Consider the following 26,225-nt stretch of genomic DNA (forward strand, 5'->3'; position numbering starts at 1 on the left):
TCTCTGCCTTCCCACTGTCCTCCACTGTTCAGTCACCATCGGCTGTTCAATGCTCAATCTGTCTGCCCTGATCAAAAGACTGACAATATTTCTGATTATATTTTTGAAAATAATTTTGATATCGTATTTCTCACCGAAACCTGGTTGAAATTACAAGGTCACGAACCCAAAATTAAACTGACCCCCCCCTGGATGCAAAACCAAGTCACTTCCTCGACTGTCTCGTGGAGGTGGCATCGCCATCGTCTATAGAAATATATTGGAGTCTTCCCTTTCCTTCTCCCATAACCATGCCTTTCCACATAACACTTTTGAAATGCTCACAGTCACTCTCAATGTTCCCGGTCACTCAATCATCTTGTTGTCTTTATCGTCCTCCTAGTCGTAAAAATAACCTAACGTCTTCTGTTTAACGATGAGTTCCGAACATTACTTTATTACTCCAACCTTCGTTCTGGCAAACTTATCATCCTCGGAGACTTGAATTTTCATTTCGACAACCAGACTCCCTCTGATGTCAAACGCCTATGTCTATCTCTGTCCAATCATTCTCTCTCAGCTCGTTACAGAACCAACACACAGATCTGGCCATACGTTGGACTGGCTCATCACACGTGACTCTGATGCTATGATTGCGTCAGTGACTGACGAACTCTTTTCCGACCATTCTGCTGTCATATTCTTGCTTAATATTTCAAAACCTACCAGAACCAAAAAATCCGTTACTCGTCGCAACCTGAAATCCAACATTAACTTTTTCTTAAGCTGCTGAACGGCTTTCCAAAATTTCTTCCCACACCAATGTCTCTACACACTACAACACTGTCCTCTCTCAGCTGCTGGATGAACATGCAACCCCCACTACCCGCATGCTCCCTGATAGACCTTCCGCCCCGTGGTACGCACAAGACATTTCGACTTGCAAAACGCAAACGTCGCCAGTTGGAACGGCGATGGCGATCAACAAAACTGAAAGTCCACAATCAAATCTTCCGAAAACAGTCAAACATATGATCTCATCAGCGAAGACAAACTTCTTTTCTTAAGTTCTCGATGCCACATCCACCAAATCTCTTTATCATGTCAAATCTTCTCGGCACTGCAAAAAAGACTCCTCTTCCTTCTGCGTACACTTTATCTGAACTCCCCAATGTCTTTTAAGTCCAGAATATTCGTACCATCTTAGACCAAATGCCTTTCCAACCTACTCATCCTGATCCTCAATTCAACGGCACTCCTCTCCATTCCTTTAATCCATTAACTGAAACAGAAGTCCATGAAATCAAAGAAATGACAATAAAATCCTGTGAGCTCGATCCTATACCAGCCTGTTTTTTTTTTCCCCAGTGTCTCACAGCTTCTCCCCACAATCACCAACATTGTCAACTCATCCCTTCTCACTGGAACGTTTCCATCCACTTTCAAAGCTGCAATAGTCCGGCCTCTTCTGAAGAAATCCAACCTTGACGCAAACATTTTGAAAAACTATCGACCAGTTTCTAATCTTCCATTCCTGTCCAAACTCCTTGAAAATGCTGTCCTGAAGCAGCTCAACAATCACCTTTGTTTCAACAATCTCATCCACCCATTTCAGTCTGCCTATCGTGCTGACCACAGCACCGAAACCACTCTCCTCCACATCCTGAATAACCTACTGCTAGCGTCCGACTCAGGACAGATCTCCTTTCTCACTCTTCTCGACTTGTCAGCCGCCTTTGACACGATAGACCATTCAATCCTTCTTTCCCGTCTTCATTTTACATTTGGTATCAACGGCACTGTTCTAAACTGGTTCAAATGTTATCTCACTGATCGATTCCAGTCTGTCATTGTTGATAATTTCCAGTCTGAACCCGTTAAAATTGAACATGGAGTCCCACAGGGATCTGATTTAGGCCCAGTGCTCTTCACACTGTACACTGCTCCTCTCGCTGAAATTATCAACCGCCATAATGTCAGTCATTCTTATGCTGATGACACTCAACTCCAGAAGAGTGATACACCTGAAAAACTGTTGTCGCTCTTGCAAGAAACATCTGCTTCGTGGATATTCAAAATTGGATGACTCTAAATAAGTTACAATTGAACGCGGACAAAACTGAAGCAATGATCATAGGAACTAAACAAAAACTCTTTCCATTACAACTAATACAAACTTGGCAGTACATCCATCCCTCTGTCCAGTTCAGTCAGGAACCTCGGTGTTGCCCTTGACAACACACTGTCCATGCAAAAATTTATCAATAAGACATGTCAATCCTGCTACTGTCAACTGCGGCGCATCAGTTCCATCCGGAAATATCTGTCCATTGACGCAACATCTAGACTTGTCGTTTCTTTCTCTCTCGCCTTGACAACTGTAACTCTATTGTCTGGTTTGCCTGCTTCATTCATTCAGTCCCTTCAGCGCATACAAAACTCTGCTGCCCGACTCGTCCTCAGAAAGAAAAGATCTGAGCACATCACTCCTCTTTTGCAACATCTCCACTGGCTCCCTGTCTCACACCGAATAAAGTACAAGATCAGCACTCTTATGCTACAGATGTATTCACAAATCAGCCCCTTCCTATCTCTGTGGCTGCCTTCACCTCTACACTCCATCTCGCTCACTACGATCAGCTTCGGATCCACTCCACTTACGCATACCCAGATTCAAACTCTGAACTGTTGGCCGCCGTTCTGTCTCTGGACCTTGCAATTGAAATGAACTTCCTCTTTCGCTTCAAGTCTCCACACTCAGCTCTTTCAAGCCTGGCCTTAAAACCCACCTTCCCAAAATAGCCTCCCTTCCCTGCCTCTTCCTTGTCTTTAGTTTCTCCAGTTTTAGAGTTATGCGTGCGTGAGAATGACTGGTGCGAAAGCGCTTAGATTTGTCTATGCATAAGATTCAGCGCTATATAAGTACCATTATTATTATTGACACCACCTGAACGTATGTGTCGAGGAATGTGTCAAGGGTTTGGGCATCGAGTCTCCTGGAGCAGGACGTTCCAGTCACGCACTGTCTCGTAGACTGTCAGTCAGTTTACCATCTGTTGTGAAGAGTGTCTATAGAGTGTAGCAGGTCCCCTCGCATTCATTATAACATTAGTATTATTATTATTATTGGTGATGGTGGTATTGCTGGTGTTGTAGTTGTGATGATGATGATGATGATGATCTGTATTCGTGGCCAGGCTGCGTCTCCCACGTTCACTCGCACAGTATAGGTGTACGACCGTTTTTATCCCCGCCACGTAGGCAGCCATACTCCGTTTTCCGGCGGGGGTGTGCATGCTGAGTTTGTTTCCATTACCCACTGAACGCTGACGTGAATGGATTACAGGATCTTCAACATGTGAATAATTATTTGATCCACTGAGTGCGTATACTACACACAAAGGGGGTTTCAGGCCCTAGCAGGTCTGCACATTATGTTGACCAGGGAGATCGGAAAAAACAATCTTACCCTTAACCACCAGGTGTGTCGAAACCGAGGATCGAACTCGGAAGAAAACTGGGGCGAAATCCAGCGCTCTTACCATTCTTCTGCGAACGTGGGCTGCAACTCCCACGTTCACTCGTATGCACACGAGTGGGCTTTTACGTGTATGGCCGTTTTTACCCCGCCATGTAGGCAGCCATACTCCGTTTTCGGGGGTGTGCATGCTGGGTATGTTCTGGTTTCCATAACCCACCGAACGCTGACATGGATTACAGGATCTTTAACGTGCGTATCCGATCTTCTGCTTCCATATACACACGAAGGGGGTTCAGGCACTAGCAGGTCTGCACATATGTTGACCTGGGAGATCGTAAAAATCTCCACCCTTTACCCACCAGGCGCCATCACCGTGATTCGAACCCGGGACCCTCAGATTGACAGTCCAACGCTTTAACCACTCGGCTATTGCGCCCGTCATCTCTTACCATTCAACCACCGTACCCATCATGACGATCAGTGATGACAGAGAAAGTGGTTCGTACATGCAGGGGTGGGGAGGGTGTTTACATTTTTTTCAATCAGATTCTTCAGTGTATGTTTGTATTTACCCCCCGCAGCTAACAACAGTGCGATCAGCTAAGGTTGGCCACCACCATCACCACCTACCCACACACCGCACTGCACAAAATACCTAAGTCAGAGCAGACGACCAAAGGGAGAAGGGAAAGCACTCCCACAGCTCCATCCTCCAGCCAGAGGTCCGAGGCCAAAAGACGTCACGTCAGCGTTGCCTGTGGTGTTGCTCGTGGCGAACCTTGTGAGAGGAGTCTGCCGTTCATCAGGTGAGTTGGTCTGTGTCAGGTGTGTGTGTGTGTGTCTGTGTATGTGCGTACATCCTGCACAGACTGAAATAGCAAAGGCATTTCAGAACATGCCCTGCCTGATTTTTGTTCATTCTCAAGTCATCATTTACCCCAGCTCTTGGCCACTATAATCTTAGCCCAGATTATCGGGATAGCTGTTGCCTCCTTTTGCTGTTTTGACTGATGGTCATAGTCGGACACGACTGACTGTCATAACATATACGGCTTTGCACCTCTGTAAGACTTGTCTGTCTCTCTTTGTATCTCTTTTTTTTTTTTCAGTGTCTCTCCTCTCCCTCATCCTCTTTACCCTTCTGTATCCTCCTCCCCTCTCGCTATCTGAATATTCCTCTTTCATCTGTCTCCTCTGTCTTTACTTTTATTCCCCCATATATGTTGAGAGGGTACGTTCATGCGTGTGTGTGTGTGTGCGTGTGTGTACTGATGTGTGTGTGTGTGTGTGTATTTTACTTATAAACACGATTTATTTGGATGTTCTATTATGCTGGATGTTTTTATTTGTTTACATTGTTGTGCAATACGTTATTGTCTTAACGTGTGTGTGTGTGTGTGTTTTACATTTATATACGATCTATTTGTTGGATTTTTTTTTTTTACATTGTTGTACACTACCTTGTCTTTACACGTATGTGTGGGGGGTGAGGGTGAGAGTTAAATATTTATATTTTATTTGCTGGATGTTTTCTATCGGTATACGTTGTTGTGCAATACTTTGTCTTATGTGTGTGCAGGTGTAGAAGTGTGGGGGTGGGGGGGTTGTTTTAGTCAGCTACTGAGAGTTTATATCTGACATGTTTTTGTGTATTGTATGGTATATATGTTCATTTATTTATGTTGGTGTCTATAACGAGCCTGTGATTGCACACGATAATTTCCATGTGGATTAACTCAGTACGGCCAGTCCTCTCTTCTCCTCTACACAGACCCCTCGGATGTCCAGTGGGTGTCTGAATGAGCCAAACTTTAGCTTCCGTCGTCAGAATTGTGGTATTCTTTGTCAACATTCACCTCTTCAGTATAAGAGCCTTCCACTTGCAATATTTTGATTGTGGTAATTGGGGTGAAACGCTGTTAACGTCTCTTTCGCCGTTCGTATGGAGAGAGTTAATGAAGTGTTTTTGAATTGAATTGAATCGAATCTCTCAATCTTTCTTTCCCTCTGTCCCACTTTTCTTTTACTCTCACCCCTTTCTCGATCCACCTCCCTCTCCCCCCCCCCCCCCCACCCCCTACCCCACCCTCCTCTTTCTCTTTTCCCTCTGCCGCCTCTGTCTTTTCTTGACCCCTCTCCCTCGATCCTCTCTCTGTCATCCCACCTACGCCGGCCTACACCATTTCAAAGTGTCTCAACCGATTCTCACGGCACGTACGGCTATGGAAAAAAAAAAAAAAAAAAAAAAAAAACAGAATAACTCCACCATATCGTATTGGCGCCCAAGTTCTACACAACGACTCGACTCAAGTGTCATACTTTGTGTGATATGACTCATCCACTTCAGAAACCTAACCCGTCTTGGGCTCAGTTATCAAGAATGGGTGAATAGAAATGAAATAAAAAGTCGTCTTTCTCTTCAGGATAGCTCTCTGTCAGAAGAAGCAAAGAAGCCAAGCCAGTTTTGAAAAAGCGTAATATTTTATACTATACGTATGTAAGCTAAGCTTTCTTTTCACTTCGTTTTATTCAGTTCTGAGGGTGGGGTCTTTCACTATTCAGCGACCCTTTTGTGTGTTGAACACTACCCATGCGTGTCAGTAGATGATTCAGTTTCAGTTTCAGTAGCTCAAGGAGGCGTCACTGCGTTCGGACAAATCCATATACGCTACACCACATCTGCCAAGCAGATGCCTGACCAGCAGCGTAACCCAACGCGCTTTGTCAGGCCTTGAGAGAGAAAAAAATGATTCAAAGTGTTGGTAACAACTCGCGGTGTCATTCATGCGGAATCTAGCCGAACATAATTATTGCAGTGACACGCCCTTGACATACTGAGTGAACTTTTGTGTATGTGTGCGCCTTGGGGTTTTTTGTTTGTTTTTTTTACCGATGCGATCGAGTAGTGTCGAAGTGGGCTGATTAGTTCCCGAACGTACGCGTTCGAGTCGCGCGCACACAAACTACACATGCGACACATAACACGCGCTTGCACGAACACGTGCGTGAACACACACGCGCACACACACACACACCACACACACACACACACACACACAGAGGCGTACACGCACACAGAGACACACACATACACGCACGCACGCATGGAAGTACGCACGCACTAACCCATTCCCCGCTCCGTCCCCCGCTCCGCCACCCTCCCCCCCCCCCCCCCCCCGCCATTCACACACACACTCACTCACACTCACTCTCACTCACACACTCACACACACACCTACACACACACACACACACACACACACACACACACACACACACACACACACACAATGTGCATACACATCACATCACATCACTAGTAGGGCAGTGGTGCGCAAACAAAAGTTTCACCGAGCGCGGCCGACAAGATAGGGAAAAAAAACCAAAAAAAACAGAATAATTACAAAGAATGGAGGGAAAGCACTGAGGTGAGACTTACTGGTTGTCCAGGTGAATTCATTGTATTCACATCTTTGTTGTTCTCAGATAAAATACTGATTAAAAAAAATAATATAAAAATTTTTAAAAAAACACCAACCCCTTGAGATGATTATCAGTGTCCATCAGGGGAAGAGGCAGGGAGGTGGTGGGGGGGGGGGGGGGGAGGGTAAAAGGCAGCGGAAGGGAATAAGGGAGAAGGAGGGGTGGTGAGAGGAAGGCGCGTAACTCTTGAGGCGGCGTGGGAATAACTGTTGCTATCGGGCGGGGCGGTTGTCAAGGGGACTGATGGCACTGGGTCCCCCCCCCCCCCCCCCCACCCCCCCCTGCCGTGTGCGGTCCTGTCCGTCGTCTGCCGGGTCCACACAGAACGTGGGTCCGAGTTATCACCTCGTCCATAGACATTAATTTTAGTATCTGTGCCTCGTCCCTCGTGTGAAGATGGCTGCGATAAAACAAGAGCTGAACAGGTCAGGATGACAGGCATCATTCCCCATTTTGGACTTCCTCTCTTGGGGGAAAGGTAGCCATAATTATGGACGCTTGATCTTCTAACTCCGTATACGTGAGGGTTTGGGTTCGATACCCGCTCAGTCTCGCCCCTTTCTTTCAAAGTTAAGACTGGAAGATCATAACTAAGCGTCTAGTCGTGAGACGATAAACTGAGGTCCCGTGTGCAGCATGCACTCGGCGCACTGAAAATGAACCCATGGCAACAAAAGGGTCGTCCTTTGGCAAATATTCTGTAGAAGAAATCCACTCTGATAGGGACACAAATTAATATGTATATATCAATGAACTCAAGGCCTGACTAAAGCACGTTGGGTTGTCAGTGCTGCTGGTCAGGCATCTGCCTAGCAGATGTGGTGCAGCGTATATGGATTTGTTCGAACGTGGTAACAACGCCTCCTTGAGAAAATGGTAGGTAACTCTTGGTTTTTGCGTTGCACGCCTCCTTGAGAAACTGGTAACTCTTGGTTTTTGCGTTACACGCCTCCTTGAGAAACTGGTAACTCTTGGTTTTTGCGTTACACGCCTCCTTGAGAAAATGGTAGGTAACTCTTGGTTTTTGCGTTACTTTCTCGCCAGTAAAAATCAGTGACACCACTTTGAAGTACACAAAAAGTAGTAATTCCATTGCATTAAGAATCGACCATATTTATTATTATTATTATTATTATTATTATCATTACTACCTTTTTATATAATGATTATTTATTTATTTATTTATTTATGTAAGCTTATCTATTATTTATTCACCTTTTTTTTCTTTTCTTTTTTTTTTCTCAAGGCCTGACTAAGCGCGTTGGGTTACGCTGCTGGTCAGGCATCTGCTTGGCAGATGTGGTGTAGTGTATATGGATTTGTCCGAACGCAGTGACGCCTCCTTGAGCTACTGAAACTGAAAGAATCGACCCACCCACACTGATCTGATCCCGCAAAAGATTCAGTGGTTAAGGGGTTAAGTGAAAGAGTCAGCCCTATCAAGTATCCAGGCTGGATAATATACATCCACCTACCCAGGGTAGAATTTAAAACGTCGGTCCTCAGCCTATTAAGTATCCAGACTGGATATATACACACCCACCTACACAGGGTAGAATTTAAAACTTCATGGTCGGGTACATTACCACCACTGTGGCCCCAAGCTGCGATCACTGACTGGTTGAAGTAGGCCAACAACACCTGACACCGTTGTTCAAAATATGCAAGCTTGAAAAATGCTGCATTAAATTTGGAGGGGGGTGTCCAGTCTGAATGAGGACTTGGTCCGTTTTGGGATCGCAGTTTGACTGGCCAAACCACAATGTGGCTGATCAACCAATGGCTAGACAACTTTACCAAGGTGATGGGGCGGGGGGGGGGGGGGATCTCAACTTTACCATGGGGAGGGAGGATCTCAACTTTACCAAGGGAAGGGAGGATCTCAATTTTACCATGGGGAGGGAGCATCTCAACTCTATCAAGGGGAGGGAGGATCTCAACTTTACCAAGTGAGAATCTCAACTTTAACAAGGGAGGAAGGATCTCGGTTTTACCATGGGAAGGGAGGATCTCAACTTTACCAAGGGAGGGAGGATCTCAAATTTACCATGGGGAGGGAGAATCTCAACTATCAAGGGGAGGGAATATCTCAACTTTAACGAGAGATCTCAAATTTACCAAAGGGAGGGAAGATCTCAACTTTACCAAGAGGGGGGATCTCAACTTTACCATGGGGAGGGAGGATCTCAACTTTACCATGGGGAGGATCTCAACTTTACCCAGGGAGGGAGGATCTCAACTTTACCAAGTGAGAATCTCAACTTTAACAAGGGAAGGAGGATCTCAATTTTACCATGGGAAGGAGGATCTCAACTTTACCAAGGGGAAGGGGATCTCAAATTTACCAAGGGAGGGAGGATCTCAACTTTACCAAGGGGAGATATCTCAACTTTACCCAGGGAGGGAGGATCTCAACTTTACCAAGCGGAGGGGAGATCTCAATTTTACCAAGGGAGGGAGGATCTCAACTTTACCAAACAGAGGGGAGATCTCAACTTTACCCAGGAGGGGAGGATCTCAACTTTACCAAGGGGAGGGGGATCTCTACTTTACCAAGGGGAGGGCGGATCTCTACTTTACCAAGGGGAGGGCGGATCTCCACTTTAGCAAGGGGAGGGAGGGTCTCGGCTTTAACAAGGGGAGGATCTCTACTTTACCAAGGGGAGGGAGGATCTCTACTAAGGGGAGGGTGGATCTCAACTTTACCAATGGGAGGGAGAATCTCAACTTTACCAAGGGGAGGGAGGATCTCAAATTTACCAAAGGGAGGGAAGATCTCAACTTTACCAAGAGGGGGATCTCAACTTTGCCATGGGGAGGATCTCAACTTTACCAAAGGGAGGGAAGATCTCAACTTTACCAAGAGGGGGATCTCAACTTTACCATGGGGAGGGGGATCTCAACTTTGCCATGGGGAGGATCTCAACGTTACCCAGGGAAGGAGGATCTCAACTTTAGACAGGGAGGGAGGATCTCAACTTTACCCAGTGAGAATCTCAACTTTAAGGGAGGAAGGATCTCAATTTTACCATGGGGAAGGAGGATCTCAATTTTACCATGGGAAGGGAGGATCTCAACTTTACCAAGGGGAAGGGGGATCTCAACTTTACCAAGTGAGGGGAGAGATCTCAACTTTACCCAGGGAGGGAGGATCTCAACTTTACCAAGCGGAGGGGAGATCTCAACTTTACCCAGGAGGGGAGGATCTCAACTTTACCAGGGGGAGGGAAGATCTCAACTTTACCAAGGGGAGGGAGGATCTCTACTTTACCAAGGGGAGGGAGGATCTCAACCTTTCCACTTCAAGGGGATGGTGGATCTCCACTTTACCAAGGGAAGGGCGGATCTCCACTTTACCAAGGGGAGGATCTCTACTTTACCAAGGGGAGGGAGGATCTCAACCTTTCCACTTCAAGGGGATGGTGGATCTCCACTTTACCAAGGGGAGGGAGGATCTCTACTTTACCAAGGGGAGGGAGGATCTCAACCTTTCCACTTTATCAAGGGGAGGGTGGATCTCAACTTTACCAAGGGGAGGGAGGATCTCAGCTTTGCCAAGGGGAGGGGGGAATCTCAACTTTACCAAGGGGAGAGAAGATCCAAACTTTACCCAGGGATGCAGGACCACAATATTGCCATCAGAATGGGAGAGGGAAAATTAAGTGGATTCCAACTTTACCATCAGAATTGGAGTGGGAAAAGGAAGTGGATCCTTCTTCGTTCGTGGACTGTAACTCCCAAATTCACTCGTTTGTACACAAGTGGGCTTTTACACGTATGACCATGTTTACCCCGCCATGAAGGCAGCCATACTTTGTTTTCGGGGGTGTGCATGCTGGGTATGTTCCTGTTTCCATAACCCACCGAACGCTGACATGGATTACAGGATCTTTAACGTTTGTATTTGATTTTCTGCTTGCGTATACACACGAAGGGGGTTCAGGCACGAGCAGGTCTGTACATAATTATGTTGATCTGAGAGATCGGAAAAATCTCCACCCTTTACACACCAGGCGCCGTTACCGAGATTCAAACCCAGGACCCTCAGATTGAAAGTCTAACGCATTAACCACTCGGCTATTGCACCCGTCAAAGTGGATCCCAAATTCACCATCAGAACAATGCAACACAATGCACACACACACACACACACATGCACATACACATGCATTCACACACTCACAGACACTCAGAGTTCTTCTGACACACCCACATGCACACACTGCCACAGATTTGCCGCAGAAGCGGTGGGAAGAGATCTCTGATGCCATGTGGCATCTAGAGTGTTGCTCAGTCTACTGTATTTGGGAAAGCCCAGAGAGACTCCGTTCCATTTTGAAGAACATTGCACAATGTCGATTTGGAAATGATGCTAATATTTGACTTTCATGCCAGAATTATGGCCAGTCTCTCTCATTCTCTCTTTCTTTCTGTGAGGCGATCAATGGTGTGATGGCCTTTTATCTTGTTTTTGAGATACTCTTTTACTTTTCTAAGGATATACGATTTTCCCAGATGTAAGCCGCTCATTGTTGCGTTACCAGCAAGCCTGTCAGCTCACTCATTTCCCTTAACACCTGCATGTCCTGGGCAGTATGACCATGTAAGATTTTAACTCACTCAGTACGGCCAGTCCTCTCTTCTCCTCTACACAGACCCCTCGGATGTTCAGTGGGTGCCTGAATGACCCAAACTTTAGCTTCCGTCGTCAGAATTGTGGTATTCTTTGTCAACATTCACCTTCAGTATAAGAGCCACCCGCTTGCAATATTTTGATGATGGTAATTGGGGTGAAACGCTGTTAACGTCGTCTCTTTCGCCGTTCATATGGAAAGAGTTAAATCCGAAAGTTGTGCCTTGCCTCTTGCCACTCTGGGCTCCACATTCATTTTTCTTTTTTTTCAATGTTTCATCGAGTCAGTCAGAATCATGGCATGTTGATTTCCAGGTGTATGAATATATGACAGCCACTGGAGAGGATGTATCACAGCTTCAGCTTCTATTGTCAGGCTGGAGGTTGTGACTTTGTTCATGGCATTCTTTTCCCTTATTGTTCCCTTTTTCTTAGCAGTGAATCCCCAGCCAGATTGGTCTTTGGTAACTGAGCCATCTGTGTATATGATGTCTTCTTTGCTGATTTCTTCTATAAGTAGCTGCACTTCTGCATCAGTTTTGCCCTCTGGCCATTCCCTACAATGTCTTTCTGGAGTGGTTGAATTGTCTTAAAAAGATGTTTGAGGTTTTCAGGGTTTTCCTCCCTTTCTTTTGTTTTTTTCAGGTCTTGTAGCTGGCATACAAGCTTGATTGTTTTCTGCCTGTCCCATCCAAGATTTTATGTGTCCTAGACGGCTGCCTTTCAGTTCCTTAACGTAAGCAAAGATCCAGAATGCATTTTAAAGATCCCATTATCCATGTCAATGTTTGGTGTATGGAGACATGAAAATACCCAGCATGCATCAACCACCAGTCATCAGCAAGTCGATGCTGGTCATATAACAAAAAGAAAAAAACAAGACTAAGCACTCACACTTGTGCTCATCCACACAGATATGGTTTAAATCTCTTTCAGAGTCTGTATAGTTTATTGCAGTAGTAAGGTGTCTTCGTACAAAATAGATATCTCGCACAACCATTCTCACAGAATACGGTTCAAACCCTCACACAGGCCACCTGCCACAACCTAAAGAAAACAGCCATCAGCAAATAATCTCATCCATGGAAATATTACTTTTCAGATCTGAAACAACTGATAAAATATTTTGTATCTTGGGGAGGGGGGTGGGGGAATCACAGCCATAAAAAGAATCAGATCATGTAACCACAACCACAGATAGTTACAAATATCAATTGTATATCTCTGTCTATAAAAGCTTATCCCCAGCCAAATCAGGATCTGTGTTCCTCACTACAATTTTTTCATCATCCTTTCTGTCAGTAAAGCTGTTACATCTTACTAAGCAAAGCATGACAATAAACTTAAACTATCATTATATCATGAATTGAAATATACAGTGAAAACCACCTGCAGTGTCATGAACACTTCTAGTGTCCTCTGGACAAAAATTTGTTTCGTCAGGTATTTCAAGATGATGCATCATAACATCTTCCGTTTTCATATGCTGCTTATTGTAAGGCAAAAAGAAAAAAAAAGTCACATAAAAACCAGTTCTTAGGCAGAGGCAATTCACACAGCAGGCAACAATTGATGTCCAAGTCTAGATTGCATGAGTGTTCTTTGTTGTGCTAAATTTGCTTGGCATTAATTGTCCTTCCTAAGGGTTGTTAGGTTCCAGGGGGTGGAGGCTCTTTTCTTTCTGACTCACTTGTGTAAACAAAGTGAGTCTATGTTTTAACCCAGTGTTCGGTTGTCTGTGTGTGTGTGTATGTGTGTCCGTGTCGGTGGTAAACTTTAACATTGACATTTTCTCTGCAAATACTTTGTCAGTTGACACCAAATTAGGCATAAAAATAGGAAAAATTCAATTCTTTCCAGTCATCTTGTTTAAAACAATATTGCACCTCTGGGATGGGCACAAAAAAATTTTAAAAAAGAAGCCTAATTATATGCAAACTGCATTTACTGTTATATTGATATTTTTTGTATTCTCTAAACTTGGCACTTTGATCTCATATTCTGACACAACAACAAGAGCAGTCATTATCATTTTTTGTTCAAACAGGAACTTCTTTTGCTAAGCATGGAATTTTTATTTATTTGCAAACGTTTTGGTGCAGATAGTAAAAAAGGGAAATTACTCTGTAATTAATGCTAGGGGACTTCATTTATCACAAGTGAGTCTTGAAGGCCTTGCCTCTCTTGTCTTTTTTTTATTTTTACTTTTTTAGACAGATTATGACATTTCCTTACATATTTTCAATTAAATTGTTTTTTCACAAGACCATACATGTACTATAGGTTACCATGTGGACTTCTAAAGGAAAAGAAAAACAACAAATTTCAGTATAAATACTGAAGATTCCCATCTCCGATGAATGAATAAATTCGGAGTTGGGAAAGTTATGTATGTGTCTGTTACACTTCACTGACGGCTTTTCCTGTATAAGAAATGTTATGCCTGATGAAATGATCTCTTTACAAGTCTTAAGGACTTGCGTGTGATAGCATTTTATACAACATATATTCTGCATTAGACCAAAAAGGACACTGCTGTATAGTGCTTTGGGAGATTATCTTGCATCAGGACTTTCAATCATATCGCACTCGTGATCTTAGACTTGGAAAGGGTTTTTCTGCCAGTGACCATGCACTGTACTTATATGAAGAAAACTCAGCAATTTGTTCTGATTACGCAATGTTGACCTTAGGATGTGTGTGTGTGTGTTTCTCAAGAACAAAAGTAAGTCTTGTGACTGGGTGCAAGACTTGAGCTCTTGTACTTGCACTGTTTCTTGACTTTTAACTCTGAATTTTGCCAGTCTAGAGGTCATGCTCTCATGGCGAGTTACCATGCCACAAAATTTGGGGGAAAAAAAGGTGCAAGCTTATAAAGTAACATCAAGTTTGTGTGTGTGTTGCCAAGTAATGACATCTTACCACATCACTGTGAAAGGGATGAGGACCTAAAAGGTAACAACTCATAACTACCGTCCTTCACAGTTTCTTTCCCATACCATTTCAGTAAGAGTTCAGTTTCTCAAGGAGGCATCACAGTGTTCTAACTAATCCCTGTACACCTACACCACACCTGCTAAACAGATATGCCTGACCAATGGCGTAACGCAACATGTTCAGTCAGGTCACAAGAAAGAAAAAAGATTAAAATAAATAAATAAATAATAATAATGATTAAAAAAAAAAAGTAAGTACATCAAAATATAGTGTTGGGAAAGGTAAGTAGAGGGCAAAAGATACACCACTTGTGGCAGCTAAGTTCACCATAATGAACATTACACACACACACAGCTGAGAGCAGGCCATTACACATAATTTTTCGCTTTAACTGGTTGCTTTTAAGCCAGGCCAAACACACAGGTCCATATCACTGTTGTTACACAAACATGAGTTTACAAACAAACAAAAAGAGTTGCAATTATGGATGGGAGAAGACATTTGCCTCCTAACACAAGGACATGATCAGATCATTGTGATAAAGGTGACTGTCACGCTTGTGACCAATTACACACCCTTAAGCAAAGGCGTGACAGGGGAATCATCTTGTATAAGACAACATCGAAAGGGATCTTCACAAAACGAACCATGACAAAGGAATGCACAATTCACCACGAACACAGGATCACAATGATAGCAGCAACAGGATCTTGCTGTGGAAACCATACACCCATTACACATAAGTTACAATGCATTGTGTGTACATATCTGCCAAATGGTAGTAATTCAAGTGATTACAATCTGGTTGTTTAAACATGATTACAAAACACAATAATGTCATTTAATGACAGCTGCAAACAATATAAAGTGCAGACAGCTAGGATTCCTTCATCATACACAACCTGTACCAAGATATATAATTATATTTAGACTGAAACCAGACGATTCATGATGGGGGGGAAAAAAAAAAAAGGCAAACTGCAACAAACAGCCTACCAGCAGTCATACTTCTTCCTCCTTTCCAATCGACACAACACAACGTTAAAAGATTAGCTGTAGAACATTTACAAGAAATACTTTCTAATAATGGATTCTTCACCATAATCTGGAATATGTGTCATGATGCACGACGAAAACTGGGCTCTGATGTTTTTCATTAACATTCATGAAGGTTAGAACTCTGATACAAAATACTTGAATGGCAAAAATGAGATACAGACATGCAACTGCAGAAGCCCAGAAACAATTATCAGCTTGTTAAGTTACCACCACACACAGCAAATATCAGCCAGTTTTTCTGTTGTTCAAAACTCTTGTCATTATTTGTCAATTTTAAAAATATTTTACACGTACAATTTTAATACTCCAGTGCATAAAAACTGCCTCATTCATACATGCTTACAAACAAAAACACCTTAGTTCATAATACAGGGTGTTAACAAAAAGCTATTGACTGCATGGCCAGATAAATCAACCTGCAACATTTACTGTCTATACATAATAATGGATGTACTCTTAAGTTTGTGTAGATGTACTGTTTGTCCTCAATGACCAAAAAATCAAGACATACTCAAACAGGGAAACAAATAAATACTGGATACAAAATCAGACAAATATCTGAGAAAAGTGAAATGTATAATTACCAAACATTATGCAACAACAGTGAGCAAACTGCAGCATCAAGAGGAAATCCCATGTGTCTAAAGCAGTCTAAACTGAAGTATGGAATGTTTTTGCCATACACAACCAATGAATGAATACAGCACTGATCCATAAAACTGTTGGTATATTAAAAACTGTTAGTGTATATCTTTAAACAAGGGAAGGGGTGATGTGGTGTGAATAAATACAGCACTGATCAATAAAACTGTTGGTGTATCAAAAATTGTTAGTATCTTTACACAAGGGAAGGGGTAATGTGGGTTTTGCGATGACAAAACAATTTTTGGGCATCTGTGTTCAAATGTCCACACTAATGATTATAAATACCTCTTCTGATATGGATTCAGTAAAATGTGCTGTCATGCAACATTAACCAAAAAAAAAAAAAAAAATCCAAATAAATTTATTTCAAAATACCAGTTATTCAGACGACCAAATCAAACCAGAAATAACTCAAAAGGGATATCTATCAAAAAGATTTATGGACAAATGTTGATCTACAAACAGCTTTTTTGAGTACTAGTACACAATATGAACACAACTGTAATTTTTTTGCGAACTACAAGCAGATCACACATATACTGATTTTGACTTTGCTCATTTTCAATCACCTGTTCCTCAGTTTAATCACAATACCAAAAACTTCACCCCACCCCCAATTTGCACATATCCCGTTGGATATTTAAAAAATTGTTATAAGTTGCAAAAGAATTTTTATTTTTTTAAAGCAACTTAGCTTGTGTGTGTGAAACTGGTGTAAAACAACAGTATGCACTGAAACGTTGTCAATTACACTTTTATATTAAACTTATGTAATAAATTTATATGGTGTACAATCGCTGTCAGTTATGCGGCAGTAATCAGAAACATGCAGCACCAATTTTTAAAGGAAAATCAGACACAAAAAGAATTGTCACTACATTCACTGCATTTCACAAGCACTGGACAAACTGAAATGGTGAATTCCCTATATAACAAACACCAGCATTTTTTGTTTATGATCAGATCAGTTATCAGACTATAGTTTACAACCAGAACAATTCTTCAAGATGAAATCAACTAGCAAAAAAGGCAATAGATGAAAAAAGCCTTCACCTCCAGTAAAACTCCAAAATCATAATATGCAGTGTAAGCAACGCTTCAGATCTCATTCCACAAAATAAAAAGCGTACGAGAGTAAAGCATTTTTTTTTTCCTCCCGAGTCATTACTGTGAGAACATTCCAAATGCATATGAACCTGATTATTTAAATATGATCTAACCCTATTAATTTGATAATTCTCCCCTCTTTGTTTTATGCATATGTATATTTTTATCCATTGGTTTTGTTCTTTTAATATCAGTATTTCATTTGATGCACACACACAAAATTCTGCAATTCAATTTTTGATATATTTACAAAATATGTAAAGCTTTTGAAGAGTGGTAAATGGTAAATATAAATTATTTAAAGCCAAAAACATAACTGAAAATAAAACCCCAACAAATTGAAGTACACAGAAAGACCAGTGCCATGACAATGCTCCATCATACATTCATAAAGCAAGGCTGGCAGTATTCTGCTCATCAACTGATACTTTCTGTACTTTTACAAAGGGAAAAACCTGACCACAAACTTTTTTTTTGGGGGGGGGGGGGGGGGGTGGGCATTATGTCACATCCAAAAATGTAGTCTTAAACTGGCAATTCAAACGTGCATGTAAAATAATTCACACTAAAAAAAAAAAAACATTTTTCACTCCAACCACTCGGACATTAAAGCATTCCCAACAATACAGCCACTGCTATGTTTTTTTAAATTGCACATTACCTGTACACTGGCGTAAATACGTTCCTATTTATTTACAGAATAAGCCATTCAAGACATACATGGTTGCATCCCACGCAGACTGAGCTTCACAAGTTTTCACTCAAACACTTTCTATCAAGACATTCAAAGGCCATTTGGTCTTTCAGCACACAAAGCTATCTTTCTTGGTGAACAAATTCAGCCAAGTAACACAATCATGCTTTGTAAACTTGTTCAAGAGCCACACAGCAAATCGACATTGGCATAGATCCTCATTCTGCGTATGAGGCACAAAGTTGAACGATTTGGATACACCATGGACTCTGCACACCAGCTTCAGTAGCTCAAGGAGGCGTCACTGCGTTCGGACAAATCCATATACGCTACACCACATCTGCCAAGCAGATGCCTGACCAGCAGCACAACCCAACACGCTTAGTCAGGCCTTGAGATTTAAGTCGAGCTTTACACCAAGCATACCAGTCGAGCACACCAGCTGCAAGTCGGCAACTAAACATATATTTGGTAACAGAAGTGGTAGATGTTTCACACATTATTGTTTGAGGTGAATAAGTCCACTGTGCTGATTTGACACGAACTGAATCGTGTGACTGAGAGTAGATCCTAAAATATTTTATGCTGGAGAGAATTTTTTACACAAACTTGGTGTCGAAGGTTAATGTTACTCCAGACCTGGTATTTTTCAAGTAGTGCAGACCGAAAGTTAAGTCAGAAAAATAAATCAATAAAATTTTGCTTTTGAACAGATTGTTGTGAAATTAGGTTTGTATATTGCAAAATGATTACTGTGAATTAAAAAAAAAAAAATGGTTAGTTTATAACATATACTATGACAAAAAAAAACAAAATGAACTGAAAGTAGGGTTCGAGACAGAGATCCTTGTTCCACAGTCTCTGAGAATAGTCACGCCACAAAGGACGCTGACAGACTTACCTCCCTTTGTTAATGAGACAAACTGCTTTCAGTGCACTCGAACATACTGTATGTTCTGATTGTCCTAGTCGTCTAGCTGTGACCGAGACGGCAGTTCTGATACGTCATGTTTCTCGATCTAAGATCGTAAAGGGAGATGACTATCCTAACTTGGGTTTGGGACATTTTTTTTCTTTTTGTCCCACAGTCTGTTCAGTGCAAACTCATCACATGGGAACTGGAATGAAATATGTCAAGTGTCCAAAGCACTTGATGACAGACACAACATTAAAAAAAGATCGGGTATGTGCACCTAATATTAGATATGTAAATACGTGATCACTACAAATTGCCATACTGCATTGGGAAGCACATACACATGGTGACATTTCAACGAATCATGATGCATAAATGTCATACACGAGGAAGTGTCTTGTGTTATATGAAATTTAAAATACATAATTAAAAAAAAAAAAACAATCATCCAACATATCAAGAAAATAACAGACAGACCGTGCAGTAGTAACACTTGCAGTAGTTCAATAGTTAAAAAAAAAATATATATATCAGCCTGCATGAATTATACAGCAATGGCACAATCAACCAAGTCTCTTTTTTTGCTGGGTTTTTTGTTTGTTTTTTTTTTTTGGGGGGGGGGTTATTTTTGGGGTTTTTTTTTTTTTACAATTCATTCAACCATCAAAACCATTTCCACAGCTACTGGTCATTATAGTTCATCAATGTCTATCCTCCGCATGACAAGACTTTTGCACACACTCATTTTGTGTCATTGGCAGTTTCAGATGTGTAGCAAAAGATTATCGCTTCTGCCGGTTCATGTTGGACATCAGGAGACTGATGTAGGAGGTCAGCAAATCGTCCATTTTGTAGCCCTGAAACAAGTGATGATACTGATGTAGGTTTTATCCATACAGGAAATAATGCCTATCGAACTTCCAGTGGATCCTGGAATGCCCGTTCACACCCAAGCGTGCATGAGCACACACATGCACACGCACCAACACACACTCAACCACACTAAAATAAAAAGCCTATACAAGTATCCTGAAATTGACAAGTCCAAGATTTACACTTTCTGCCTGTGCCCTGCATTTCCCGCATCTGAGCTTCAGTCACAAAAGCTCACATATGCTTACACACAACGGAATTTCCAAACTGACAACACTGCAGAATGGACAGGAAAACCATGTGTAGAGACCCAGGCTTTGAAACAAAACGGACAGACTCGGGAGGAATTTTCCATGGACAATTCTTTGGTGTGTTGACCAAAGACATTTCACACAGAGAAAAGAGGAAGACAAACTGAGAAAGAATAACTGAAAAAAGTTAGCCATACAGTGTTGTTCTTTTTGTGGGGGAGGGGGTTAATCAGGGAACCCAACAAAATGAAACGCAGGTCTCGATGAAAATGAAATCTGTGATCATGACCAAAAAAAACCTTTCTTCTCGAGATTCATCAAAATTCTTGAATCATGCTAAACATGAAATTTGGATGCTTTTGATAAATCATAAAATAATTTCAATAAGAAAAAAATCTAACACCATTATCTGATTTTGTGTGCAGCATAAAGCTCTTTTTTCCAATATTTTTTCTGTACTGACTGTTTCTCCTGCTTCATTTTGTGACTCTCGCTTTTAATTTCCATTTCCACTTTATATTTAGAGCCTCAAAATACTTTTAAAAAAGGAAGACTAAAGAGACAGCTTTCAGTTAATCAGCTGTGAAGACCTGAAATTCACTGCCTGTTTCTGTCTGTCACAGTCCATCAGTCACATCACAATGAATAATAATGGATACTTATATAGTACACTATCCAGAAATCTGCTTTAAAACATTACATCTATGTTACATACACCAAAATATGACTACACACAGCATACATACATTTTAACAATACATGTGTATCTAACAGCTACCCTAACACATACGCAGGCACAAACTTACATAAATGCATGCGCACACAATACACATTCGTATACATGCATGTAGTTATGTACACATACATATGTATACATACATAGTCAAGCACAGCTAACGCAAAGGAAGTGGACCTGCCACAATTGAACTTACTGTTCACCCTCAAGCAGTCTGTCTCCAAGCTAAAGGCACACTATTCCATATCTGTATCTATATCCACATCTATTTCTTCACTTTATATGTGTGTGTATGCGTACTCTGAGATGTTTGAGTTTTATTATTATTATTACTCTTTTCTTTTTTCTTCAATAATATTTATTTTTACCTCAAAGACATTATATATGATACACTCAAGCATAATGATCACCTTCAGATGTCAGGGGTTTTTTTGTTGGTTGGTTTGTTTTTTACATGAATACCAGGAAATGTTGTGGGTGGAGTGAGGAAAATCAAAGTAAAGTGCCTTTTCCCAAAGACATAACACAACTACATGTCAAAACAGGGCCTGGAACCCTTAAAGTGCCTTTTCCCAAAGACATAACACAACTACATGTCAAAACAGGGCCTGGAACCCTTAAAGTGCCTTTTCCCAAAGACATAACACAACTACATGTCAAAACAGGGCCTGGAACCCTGATCACAGGTGAACACTGGATCAGAAGTCCATCACCTAACCAATTCTGCCACAGCACCACCTTAAGTTTTTCAAATGGATTCTGAGTACCAAACATAAAAAGGAAGAAAGGACTTTGTTGTGGGTTTTACCAGGGAGGTTTCACAGCCTAAAAATGCTTAACAGAAAGGATGTTGCTGTGTTCCTTACCAGGGAGATATCACAGCCTCAAAATGTTTAACAGAAAGGAAGAAAGAACTCTGTTCTGGGTCTTACCAGAGAGGTTTCACAACCTCAAAATACAGAACAGAAAGGATTGAGTTGTGGGTCTTACCAGAGAGGTTTCACACAGCAGCTTACTGCCTCTGACCAGGCTGCCCAGTGTCATGTGGAAGTAGGTGTTGCCGCTGCTCCAGTTGGAGATCTTGGTGAAGGCGTGGCTGGCTAGGATCTCCTGCACAGTGCACGCACATACGCATAATGTTCACACACACACCCCACACACCCACATATATATATATATACCACTCATACACACACAAACCACGTGCACTCACCACACCACACACAAATCAGCTTCTATCACTCAAACCACTGGATCGAGGTTAATTTTCATCTCTGTCTCAAAACTACTGTACTGTAGGTAATCTGCACCTTTAATCACCAAAACCACTGTATCATGGGTACTTTAACAACCTGTGCCTTTGTCACCAACACTGCTGTATTGGGGGTATTTGCACCTTCTTCATTAAAATCTGTACTGTAGGTATTGCACCTTCATCACTTAAACTGCTGCATCAAGTACCTTATCACCTCAATCAACACTGCAATTTTCTACCCAATTTTCACCACAAACTACCCACTTATTTGTTACTGTGAATGAACTGTTTAACAGAAATTAAAATAACAGGGGGGAAAGTTATTCCAAGGCAGGCAAAGACATTTGCAAAAGTGGCTTTATCCTTTGCAATTACGAAGTACTCTACTTTTCTGCTACTGCATGTTGGTTCGTTTTCTTTGGTCATTGTGTCAGAGGATCATCTTCAAAAACATGGCCATTGATCACCAAGCCAAACTATACAAAGTCCCTGAAGGAATGAATGATTTAATACCTTCGTCTGTGGATGAATGAGGTTGACTCCATTTTTGTTGATGGCAATCAACAGCATCTCAGGGTAGGAGGGCTCTGTGGTTTGCTGTACACACACACACGCACTGATTGATTAAGTTTCATACATACATGCAGAATAAAAGTAATTGTAAATTAACTAATCACATTAAAAACGAAGCATGCAAACTCGCATTCATTCATGTTTGCACTCATACAAGCTCAGACATATACCTGCACACATACAACAAAACCAGACTAATGGTGTACCTGTGAATGCCAAGGTGGTAATACCCACACTGACTCACAATTAAAAAGCAACAGCTGCTCACCTTGACTTCAAAGAAGGCAGACCCAAAGGTTGGCCACTTGTAAATCATTTTCAGGAACATCACTTTGGCATCTTCACTGGTCGTGCCCACATCACGGTTGAAGGCAGCAACTATGGCCTGCAGGACCGAAATGGAAACTTCTATAACGGCGTCACAAAACATACACACATTTATCAGTGTTGCAAAAACACATCCATCACAAATACATATATCACAGTATCACAAACAATACAACTATCACAACATCACAAAACATTCATCCATCACAGTGTAGAGAAACATTCATCACAGCGTCCGGAATATACACACATCTATTGATTAACACTGACTGAATCCTGTGGGCTCAGAACAGGGGAGGTGAGGACCAGACCCGACCCATCCAATTGTTCAGGACAACTGAACCTTCTGGTGGATTAGTGGATATATCTATACGTCGAGTGATGGCCTAGAGGTAACACATCTGCCTAGGAAGCGAGAGAATCTGAGCGCGCTGGTTCGAATCACGGCTCAGTCGCTGATATTTTCTCCTCCTCCACTAGACCTTGAGTGGTGGTCTGGACACTAGTCATTTGGAGGAGGCGATAAACTGAGGTCCCGTGTGCAGCATGCACTTAGCGCACGTAAAAGAACCCATGGCAAAAAAAGGGTTGTTCCTGGCAAAATTCTTTACAAAAAAACCGCTTCGATAGGAAAAACAAATAAAACTGCACGCAGGAAAAAATACCAAAAAAAAAATGGGTGGCGCTGTAGTGTAGCAACGCGCTCTCCCTGGGGAGAGCAACTTGAATTTCACACAGAGAAATCTGTTGTGACAAAAAGAGCAATACAATACAATACAATATCTCTCCCTTCATGGATGAAGTAAGATGGGGCAAAAAAAGATGGGGGGGGAAAAAAAAAAACATCAAAAAGGGCACAAAAAATTGCTCTCCTTCACAACTTTTCTTTCTTCTTAACTCTCTCCATACAAACGGCGAAAGAGACGACGTTAACAGCTTTTCACCCCAATTACCATCATCAAAATATTGCAAGCGGAAGGCTCTTATACTGAAGAGGTGAATGTTGACAAAGAATACCACAATTCTGACGACAGAAACTAAAGGTTGGGTCATTCAGACACCCACTGGACATCCGAGGGGTCTGTGTAGAGGAGAAGAGAGGACTGGCCGTACTGAGTGAGTTAATCTTATATGGCCAGGGAAGTGTAGTATTAAAAAAAAAAGGCTTTACTATCTCTAAAACTGGTTTCATATAGCATTTGTTTTTTTCCTCTTCTAATGGTGGTACTCTTCTGCTCCCCTTGGGCAATTACAGCCTGGGCATGGTCCCCTGCTATAATGATGTGGAAAAACAGAGGAAATATACTGAAACTGACTTGTTTTTTCTTCCAAACCGACATGTGGGGACACAGACAGAAATACTGTAGAAGTTAGTTCCCTTTGTTTGCAGTTTGTGCATCAGAGCATTGCTTGGGTACAGGACTGAATGAGTTAAGCTCTTGGATGCCCACAATTTATTAATTCCAGTAATCACTACCTTCTCTGTCCAAAAATCACCTGCTAACTGGGCAGCAAAAAGCCAAAGTAATGTATAGCATTAACCCTATGAGCCCTGACCACCGCTTTACCGGTGGTGGGGAGGGGTGGCATAATGCCTGGTCACCGGTTGAGCGGTGCGTAAACACTTGTGTCATGTTTTGCTATTGGTTGACTTATGTTGAAGAGCCAATCAGAAAAAAACGTAATATTCTGACGTCAGCGAACGTAGTACCAACATTGCCGCACGTTTTCACTGTGTTTTGTGCATGTGCTTTGGATAAAAAAGATCGATTTCTACCATGAAGTGTGCAGAGTCTCAACCTGACACGCCTCCTTTGATCAACTGATTCTGCATGCTCATTTTCAACATCACTATCTGTAGCAAAATCATCCGATTCGAAATCCACCTCACTATCAGAGTAATCGTTGTCAAACTCTACTTCCGATAAATTATCAAGCATATCAATTACTTGCTGTGTTGTATACAGTTGTTTTCTCGCACGTTTTGTCCCTGATTTCTGCCCTGATGGGCCAGGTTGAGACTCTGCACGCTTCAAGTGTTTACGCACTGTTCAACCGGTGGCTGGGCATTATGTCATTTTTCTCTGCCACCGGCAAAGCGGTGGTCAGGGCTCAAAGGGTTTAATACCAATTATTTGCAAATTTTGGCTCAGGAGCTCAGGCAGAAGGGTTAAAATTGCTCAGGAACTCAGGGCTCAAAGGGTTAAAAGGGTTGGGTATTTATAGTGAAACTCCAAGGCACCTTTCAAATTCTTGAGAACTCTGTGTGTGAGAAAGTGCATGCATAATACTTTTAATAGCTTATACTTTAAGTATAATCTATTCAGCTGAAAATATATGACAATGTGCAGTAAGAATATGCAATGTGCAGGATGGGTAATACATGCGCAATGTTCATGTCTTTGAACACATTTGTATTTCAAATTACTAAAGCAAAAACTACTCACAATGTTTTGAAGCAAATATGTGTAATGCTTTTATATGAAAAAATTAAATTAATGCTCCTGTTTAATTAAGTCACGTTAAATGTTTTCCTCTGTGTCTGTGTGTGTGTGTGTGTGTGTGTGTGTGTGTGTTGGCTAATTGTCTAGTATTGTTTTGCTGCACAAGACGCAATTTCTCTTGAAGAGATATTAAAACCATTCTGATCTTCTTACATACCCGCTTCCAGTCGTCAGGTGACTGGGTCTTGACCAGGTCCACAGGGAGGAGACGTCTCAGCATGGTTCTGTCAAGCAAGACACGACATCAAACGGTCGCTGTGTATTTCAAAAACAGTTACCTGTGTACTTACAACAACAAAAAAGTAGAAATATAATTGAGGACTGGCCTTGCGCCAATGGAACTGACAAGTCTCCACCGGTTCGATTCCTATATACGGGAGGAAGTGACACTTTTTGGGTTGTTTTTGTCCTCCTTGCTAACAGGCATGCAATCCTGCAATCTAAATTCTGAATTCTCTCTCTCACTCCGTTCCCTCCCCACCATTCTATTTTATTCCACAAAAAAGCACATTATTAACACAAGCACAAAGGCTATGTCCTTAATAAGTGGCCAAAGCGTTAAGACTTTCAGTCTTGACAGTGCACGGTTCAAATCCTGGTCACAAGTCAACAGATGTGCAGACCTTCTGGTGCTTGAACCCAAGTCATGTGTATATACATGCAGATGATGAAAGACATACACTAAAGATCCCATAATCCACGTCAGCATTCACTGGGTGATGACAACGAGAATATAACCAACATGCACATCCCTGAAAATGGGATTAGTTAA

The 26,225-nt window shown here is 41.8% G+C and overlaps 1 protein-coding gene and 1 long non-coding RNA gene across 8 annotated transcripts in view; one reads left to right on the forward strand and one right to left on the reverse strand.

Annotated features, from left to right (window-relative positions):
• Positions 1-26,202, forward strand: part of LOC143289154 (uncharacterized) — a 27,970-nt gene extending 1,768 nt beyond the window's left edge. Inside the window, exons 2-3 of the long non-coding RNA XR_013056195.1 lie at positions 4,042-4,266; positions 25,621-26,202. This is a non-coding gene — a long non-coding RNA (uncharacterized LOC143289154). The remainder of the gene's footprint in view (positions 1-4,041; positions 4,267-25,620) is intronic.
• Positions 14,757-26,225, reverse strand: part of LOC143289152 (myosin-VIIa-like) — a 125,389-nt gene continuing 113,920 nt past the window's right edge. For all 7 annotated transcript variants that reach the window (XM_076598052.1, XM_076598053.1, XM_076598049.1 and 4 more), the window contains 5 exons: positions 25,611-25,677; positions 22,891-23,007; positions 22,563-22,646; positions 21,785-21,904; positions 14,757-19,791 (listed from right to left, as the gene is read on the reverse strand). In XM_076598052.1, coding sequence (XP_076454167.1) covers positions 19,717-19,791; positions 21,785-21,904; positions 22,563-22,646; positions 22,891-23,007; positions 25,611-25,677 — 463 coding nt within the window. In that variant the 3' untranslated portion in view covers positions 14,757-19,716. The remainder of the gene's footprint in view (positions 19,792-21,784; positions 21,905-22,562; positions 22,647-22,890; positions 23,008-25,610; positions 25,678-26,225) is intronic.

The sequence above is a fragment of the Babylonia areolata genome, chromosome 13 (assembly GCF_041734735.1).
Source record: "Babylonia areolata isolate BAREFJ2019XMU chromosome 13, ASM4173473v1, whole genome shotgun sequence".
In the NCBI taxonomy this organism is placed as follows: Eukaryota; Metazoa; Mollusca; class Gastropoda; order Neogastropoda; family Buccinidae; genus Babylonia; species Babylonia areolata.